The sequence below is a fragment of the Charadrius vociferus genome, unplaced genomic scaffold, assembly GCF_000708025.1.
Source record: "Charadrius vociferus isolate BGI_N301 unplaced genomic scaffold, ASM70802v2 scaffold355, whole genome shotgun sequence".
Taxonomy (NCBI): Eukaryota; Metazoa; Chordata; class Aves; order Charadriiformes; family Charadriidae; genus Charadrius; species Charadrius vociferus.
The window spans coordinates 1563216-1571712 of record NW_009648451.1 but is presented as its reverse complement, the minus strand read 5'-3'; the positions used below and the strand labels follow the sequence as shown (position 1 = coordinate 1571712).

The window sequence follows — 8497 nt, the reverse complement described above, 5'->3', positions numbered from 1 at the left end:
CCCCCCCAGTTCCTCTCATTTCTTATCTCACAAGGGTGAAACAGAGTGGGTGCGAAAAGACAGTGTTGGATTTTTGTTCACCTCACAAATACCAGCTAAGGACAGGTAGGAGAACCTTTCTGTCTTCCTGGAGTGAGATACTGGTTACAGAAAATTAGTCTTAAATCCAGTCCCTGATAGGAGATGGTAAATAAAGATGCTGAGCCAGGTTCTTTACACTTTGATGTTCAGTCTAGTTTACCATCTTCTTTTACCAGTTTTAGGGCAATTGTATATTATTTGCAGGCATGGGACAAGCTTTTAACCCATGATTTGAAAAAAAAAAAAAAAGAAGTACATATACTGATACTCACGGATAGACAAAAAATGGATCTTTTCTATTAGAGATGGTTCTCAAGAGATAAGGAAAAAGACTTGTATAGGTGATGAAGTGTGATAATATGAAAGGCTGCAAGACAGTTGCTTAAGAAACAAGAACAACAAAGGAATAAACTACTGCAGGCATCACCAGAGCTAGAATGACATTGTACTGTGTACTATGTTTCCATGGCAACTAGCCATAGGAAGATGAATGTCTCACATTCACTGTGCTCTGCAGTACATGTCTATAAATCAAACTTGCATAAAAGAGCATAAGATTTCTTCCATGGGGTGGCTCTGAAAACCAGGTTATTTTCTCATTACTAGATAATTACATGAAAGAAATACAAGACAATTAGGTCATTTTTTGTATGGAAAGTACCAACACATACAAAAGTACTAATATACCTCTAGTGTGTGATCCTATCAATCTAAAGGCACAGCAGCATAAAACGCAGATCATGAATGCCTTCTTTTTTTCCTTAAGATCTGATTTATGCGTGCTAGCTTTAAAAACTGTATGAGACTTTTCTGTCCACTTTTGGTTTGTGAGACATTTTTCATCATGTATAGGTTCATTCACATTCACATGTGGTTGGTTTTCAGCTTACCTCAGTTACTTTTTCCATTATCATGGTCTAAGGATTTAGCACACAAATAACCTATTTTTTCTAAACAAATGGCACAGCTATGACAAATATTTTCTCAGCAGCACTAATTAATAATATTCTATAATTTAAATATGACATATTCACAACAAAAAAGGAAAACAGTACTTGAAATATTTTTTTAAGAATTTGAGTCCCACTTTAAAAGACATGTTTACTTACAGCTATTTATCACAAATTATTATTCCAAAGGACTTGTCACATTTCATATCAATGTAGCTATATGCAGAACAGCAGCATTTTTATAAAGAAATACTTGTGTGTGTGCTACCCATTAAAAAGAGCCTCATCATGAAAGAACATGGCATCACACCATTTACCTCAGCAGGTACTTCTGCAACTCCTGTGTCTAGAATGCTGAGTTTTTATGGTACAGTGGCATTTTAATCAGATGCACACCAGGTGCATGATAAGCACTTGAGCATTTTGTTCAATATAACTGCAATATTAGCTCAGAAACAATAAATGTTACGCTACTGTTCAGGCAAGATTACTGTCAGTTAATACAATCAAATATAAACTGAAAATTCACCCGCATTTTGCAAAATTTAGCAACAGCTAAGTGTAGTATATTACCGACATCTGTAAGAAAATAGTCCCTTAGAAGAAAGAATGTTTACATTAAATATTATTTTATCAGTATGAAATGAAAATATATTTATGTTTGGTCCTATTCCCATGAAATTAAGAAAAAAAAGAAAATCCAAACCACTCACTATACCTAGAAACACTGCTGAATGAGGTGTCTTTTTTCTTTCACAAAATAGAGCATTTAACACCACCCCATCCCGAAGCTCTACTACCAATTCAAATTAAGTCACTACACCTCTATACATTCATAAAAGAATATACGTTAAAGTAAACCAGGGATATCAACTGTATGTTTCATAGCCCTGCATTCCAGTAAATACAGTGCAGCCATTGCTAGTAACAGACCACAAACTCTGTACTGAGTTTGCAAGGTCTGAAGACTGAGGCTTGTCAGACTTTGAATTTGGTTGACCTGCCTGGAGCTTTTACTGGCTTTATCTGTAACAGCAGTGCTTTTAAGGACCAGGTGGTTATGCCTAGTTTGTTCTTCTTATCTTTATACAGTATAAATATAGCTTTATATAGACAGTAGTAACAAGAATTTCTTGTATGTAAAATGAAATATTTATGAGTTTAAGATAATGATGTAGAGAAATACAGTCATGGTACGATAGCAGAGGCCTTCAGAGGTAAAAATACAGCACACAGAATAGAGGACAGGCATGGGATGTTAAGACCCAGGCCACAGGCTGACATTGGAGGACCAAGACTATAAACAACTCGCAATTGGTAAGTTAAGGAAATGCAGACACAGGAGCTGGACAAAAGTGGTTTTACGGATGACAGAGAGAGGAATAAAGAAATATCTAAAACATGTCATAAGTGTTATATAAAGTAAATCTGGATGCAGTGTGGGCTTGCAAATCAATGAAGAAAGAGGAAGGTGTAAACTGTGTTGGAAAATATGTAATAATGACCCAAAGGGGATGCTCTAGTGAGAGAGAGGAAAACATCAATATGAATATCATCCTCCTCCTGGTGAAGAAGTCAGGATAACGGCAATTCACTCTACCATGCCTGCCTTTAACCTGTCAACCTCAGGACCAAGAGGGACAGTGGAAGACTGATAATAACAACAGAAAAAGGTAAATTTTCAGAGGTGTACAACATATTTAACTGCATTTAGATGTTTTGTAGCATAGTATTCTTTCTTTTATTTTTCTTTCTTTTTTTTTGGCAATTATTAAATCTGTACTAACAACAATTCTTTGGCTAGACTGCTAAGATTTCTGTATAGTAACAATAAATTTTTGATTGTGATGTCTTCTTTACTAGCATATACCATAACATTTTGCTGAACTTTCCTTCATTTATAAATTCATCATGATTACAATTTAAATTCAAAATTGGGGAGTTTCATTGACAGAAAGATGGGCCAAAAGTTTTCAGAACTATTTTACATTATGAAGCTAAGTCTGAATTTATTTGACAATTTTTCAAATGAGAAAGATAATGAAAAAATATATGTAAAAACGCAAAATAAACCAGTATGAACAGCAACTACATATGCTTTTCTCACCTAAAAAGCATTAATATTCAAGACAAACATTTTAATCACTGGACAGAAAAACTGGACATTACGTCCTTCATAGAAATCATTAAAATAAAATATTTTAAAAGTATAACACCTCAAGCTACTCTACCTACATTTTCCTATTCATTTCTTCACAATATATCAAAAAGTGATAGCAAAATCACTTGGACATCAAGGAAAATATACCACATAACTTTTCAAACCTTCTTAAAATAATTACTCTCCTCAAAATATATTACAACTTTATTGCAAAAACACAAGAGCATCATCCAAGACCTTAGACACTCTACACTTTGATTTTGTTATTGCATGGCAGTAGCTTGAAAGATGTACAGACCAATTCCTGTTCTGCAATAATGCTTTGTTCCATGACTGCAGATAACTGCAAAAAACAGTAACAACCCAAAATCCAACCCCACCTTTTAAAGACAGTGATCAGAAAGCTATCTGATGCCATGTCTTCAAAAGTGAAGGACTTCTCTTAATGACTGTGTTACTTCCAAACAAATCATTCACATCACAAAAAGAAAGTTTTACACTTTGCAATGAAATGTTTTCCGCAACAATTTTTAAATAATGTTTACTAGCAATTGCAGACGTAAGATCATTTTTTTATGATCTGAAAATTACTCTCAAAATTTTATCCTTCCACTTCTGAGCCAATCTGACTTCGCAAAAAATCTCATCACTACTTCCTTGCAATATGCACTACAGTTTAACTGAATTTTTCAAGAGACAGCACTTGAATGCAGATTTCCTAATTACAGGAGGAAAATGTAAAAGTAAATAATTTTAGGCTTCTTAAGAGACAGTACAGGCAACAAATTACTTTCTGTATCTGGTAATATTTATTATTTTAATTATAGTTATTATTTTATTATTTCTATTTATACATTTTATATTAATTATTATATTATTTACACATTATTTGTACTTATAATATTTATTAACGGCACTGAAACAGCAATGTGCTGAAGCTTATCTCTTCAGTTGCATGATAGAATCTAATAATTTCAATTAACTGAAATATATACAGCAAAAACCTGTTATCCAGGAATAAGAATCTCTTTGTTAATCTTACCTGAAGGCTTCAACTATGATTCTTTCAGATAATGTAGGAGAAACAGAATTGAAGGCTTTCTTGAAGTCTTCAAAAGTCAAAAATCCTCTATCTTTTAAATCAAAATTAGGCAAGAGAAACATAATGTAAATTAAGGGGTTTTTTAAACTACTTATTACAATTATGTTTGCATGTGAGCTAATCGATTTAAATTTCTGAAATGACTATAAACCCTTTAAGTTACTGTATTAGCAAAATATTTTAGGGTGGCTGCATTATATAGATGAACAGTCTAAGAAACTTTTTATACTGACAATTCCTTTTTGCCACTGTGAATCCTGTTCAAAAGTACTGTGCCTACAACATCTTTTTGAATTGTAAATTTCAGCTTTGTAAAACTTTGAAAACAGACTCTAAAATATGCAAAATTACACTTCAAATCTATAATTTTCATTGACATCTTAGTTACTCTGAACATTGTGTTTCAAAAACTTTGTTTCATAAAAAATTTCTCCTTCACTTTAATGCTGCTGCAGACTTTGTATCTATATCTTGAATCCTGAATACTTTCTATCAACTGATGAATCACTTAGGTTATGAATTCACTTCCAGATCTAAATGGAAAATAAAGCATCTCAAAGAGGGCTATCACAGATTGTGTGCAGCAGATCGCAAGAGAAACAAAAGCATAGTGCTTGAAACAGTTAAGTCCTTTGAAATAACTCACTAAAAATAACACTTCTAAAGCTACTTTTAGTTCATGGCAAAAAGCTGAGTGGATGCTTATCTGATCATCCCAACATCTGATCTGCCATATGTTTCACTTTCCCCTCTTTTCAAGGACCATAGTACTATTTCAGGTCAGGAAGAAAAAGGCAAAGGATTGTCTGAATGTTCATCAGCTCAGAGGCTCCTGATGAAGATTTCCTTTTTTCAGTTTGATGATGGGAGATCCTCTGCTGTCTAGCAGCAACAAAAAAGAATCACCACATTTGCTTCCCAACAAGAACGAGAAAAAAATCCTTGTTGCTTTCATTTCCCTTCCTTGGTCTATCATGAGAAGTAAAAAAGATCTCTAGCCATCACCAGGGACAGAAATCTGTTAAGTATGTGGCATAAATGAGTGGAGATATATGAGTATGAGTAACAGAAATAATGAGAGGTAGCAACAGCAAGTAGGTAGGGTGAATGGCTAGAGATTTCTTTTAACAGCTGGAGGAGCTCATAGTACAACAGACAAACCAGAGCTACCATCTAGAATGCTGCAACCTACTGACCGTGGCTTAATTTATAGTAATATAATCATGATCTTTGTTAGTCTAGTACTGTTTTATTTAACTTTGCAGCATCCAGAACTTCTCATCTTAATTTCTTTTTATTTCCTTCAGGTGTTCTCTTTTGCTTAATTGTTTTAGGATTAAATTAACACTCCAAATATTTAGGAGAAAAAAATTACCTTGCACATCAAAAGCTGTAAATATTTGCCTTGTTTCATTATATAACTCCGCAGCCTTATTTGCACTCATGAGATTTAAAAACTTTTCCAAAAATAGACCTAGAAAAATGTAAAATATAAATAAATCTCCCTGCAAAAAGTCAGTTTTCTTTTTCTCCTTAAAAATATGTACAACTGTGGTCTAAAAATTGTTCATAATTTTTAATTATATAAATAAACACAAAAATAAAAATGAAATAATAGTCTTCAAAGTTAGATCATGATCATGCAAACGTTTCAATAGAATTTATATTTTCTCACATATTTTCTAGACTTGAGTATAAGGCTTCTTTTTACTTCTACATTTTTCTTCTTTTTACTTGCCATCTCATGTTTCTTTGCACTGGAGAGAAACATGGACTTCTCTATGTCAATAGCACTTGCACGCCATGGATAAAGATCCATGCTGCATAAACAATCTATCTGGCATCATTCCCAGCAATGAGAGAACTCTGAAATAATCTATAACCTCAGATATAGATTCCTATGAAATTTGTAATAAAACTTAACGTGAAACTGGATTGGTTTTTCCTCCTGTATACTATACAAAAGTCTTCACTTTTACATTTATCTTATCCTTTTAATGAACTGAAAAATGAAAGAAATTGAAATGCAAACCTTGTTTGTAAGTACTTAATTGACTATTTCTTCCAAAACCAAAGTAAAACATAGAAATTAGGAAACAAAAATCTGCCCCTGAAAACTTCCGGCCTCCCCATGAAACATGCAAAAATTTTCATCCAAAAAATCTGCAGATACATGGGTTTTTTTGAAAAAAATTCCTACTTCAGCTCAAGATTTAAACAGACAAATATTGGTTTCTCATAACTTTCTAATATATCCTTTATGCCCATTTTAAACAACATAATTGTCTTTAGAAGGCAACATGACTGTATTCTGCAGGATTTTTTCTTTATCAAATAACATAACAGAAGCTCTGCACTTCTCTTTCTTTTGATTCATTCATATCCTATTCTTTCTGCAGTGGTTCAAAAGCACAACTCCTTCAGCTCCACCTGCTGTCTCAATAAAAATCTTAAACTCCAAGCTTACGGATTTCCGGTGTTTGTTTCCTTATTTATTCTTGAAAAAATCATATATTAAGAACTGTTACAGTCTCAGTTTCCAGATTACAAAGACTTGCTGCTTTCAACTGCTAGGTACTGTACATGCACAATTTCTTTAATAACAGAGGTTGCTTAAACATACTGAACTTGCCTGCATGAACAGATTTCCATTCAATTGGATAACTATGGAAGTGAAACCATAAAAAGCAATATAAGCTTTCCATCCATTTATTTTTTTCTCTTTCAGAGTAACATGCGAGGCCAGAAAATTGTAGTATACAATTCTCCTTTTATAGAATGACTCCTATAATAGAGTGCCGCCTATTCATTGATCTTGAGACTTGGCAATTTATGTGCTACTAGAACAAGGCTGTAAAGCTATCTCAACACACAAAAAGGTCATCTTAAAAAAATATTCAAGCCAATTAGGTATTAAAAAATCCATAACCTATCTTTATATATTAGTTCACTATTTTTTTGGTTCAGGCATTCATATGTGGTTGCTCTCTTAAAAAAAAAAAAAAATCTGAGTAAAATTTTTATTCTGTATTTGTTGCCTAAACAAAAGATTTACAAGTAAGGGTGTGGTTTAATCAACACAGCTTTTGGCATCAATGCTAGAATAAACAGAACCAGCCTCCGCAATGCCTTTCAAATGTATTGACACAAATACTTGTTGGGCAATGTGGTGAAAGAGATGAGGGAACTTATTGATAAAAGCAACCACATTTTTTTCCCATTTCATTTTTTATATGAATCATTTCTCCAATAAGACTTGCCACATGACCCCACAAACAGATGTATGGGCATAACTGATAAAGTCAAGGACAAGAAAAAAACAAGCAGAACTATATAAATGGGAGGGTGTTACAGAAAGGTATTTACTGAACTGTGATGCAAGACTCCTGTATTTGCCCAAGTAAACAGTAGAACAGTATCAAAAAACTGATAGAACCTTTTTTATCACTTAATAACTTTAACAATAAAAATTACTAATTATTTTCTCTATCACTAATCTATATAATGCTGCCATTAAGAAATGCCACTTTGAGAAGCAAGAATAAGTTCCATCTAAATGTAACATACAAGGACTACAAATATTACAAAACTAAATGAAACCATATGATCCTCTTTAATAGCCATGGTCAGCTTATTTATAGAATCATAGAACAGAATCATAGAATCGTTCAGGTTGGAAAAGACCCTTAAGATTATCAAGTCCAACCGTTAACTAACACTGCCAAGTCCACCTCTAACCCTTGTCCCTAAGCACTACATCTACACGTCATTTAAACACCTCCAGGGATTGTGCCTCAACCACTTCCCCGAGCAGCCTGTTCCAATGCCCGATAACCCTTTTGGTGAAGAAATTTGTCCTAATATCCAACCTAAACCTCCCCTGGCTCAACTTGAGGCTGTTTCCTCTCGTCCTATTACTTGCTACTTGGGAAAAGAGACCTACGCCCACGTCGTTATAACCTCCTTTCAGGTAGTTGTAGAGAGCAATAAGGTCTCCCCTGAGCCTCCTTTTTTCCAGGCTAAACAACCCCATTTCCCTCAGGCACTCCTCACAGAATTTGTTCTCTAGACCCTTCACCAGATTCGTTGCTCTTTGGACGCACTCCAGCACCTCAATGTCCCTCCTGTAGTGAGGGGCCCAAAGCTAAACATAGTATTTGAGGTGCAGCCTCAGCAGTTGTCCTGGTTTCTGATGGGAAAGAG

The 8497-nt window shown here is 34.0% G+C and overlaps 1 protein-coding gene across 1 annotated transcript in view; it reads right to left on the bottom strand.

Moving 5' to 3' along the window:
• Positions 1–2642: 2642 nt before the first annotated feature.
• Positions 2643–8497, bottom strand: part of EFCAB11 (EF-hand calcium binding domain 11) — a 12523-nt gene continuing 6668 nt past the window's right edge. Inside the window, exons 4-6 of the mRNA XM_009885609.1 lie at positions 5670–5768; positions 4235–4325; positions 2643–2682 (exon numbers count right to left, since the gene is read on the bottom strand). Of these exons, the coding sequence (XP_009883911.1) occupies positions 2643–2682; positions 4235–4325; positions 5670–5768 (230 nt within the window). The remainder of the gene's footprint in view (positions 2683–4234; positions 4326–5669; positions 5769–8497) is intronic.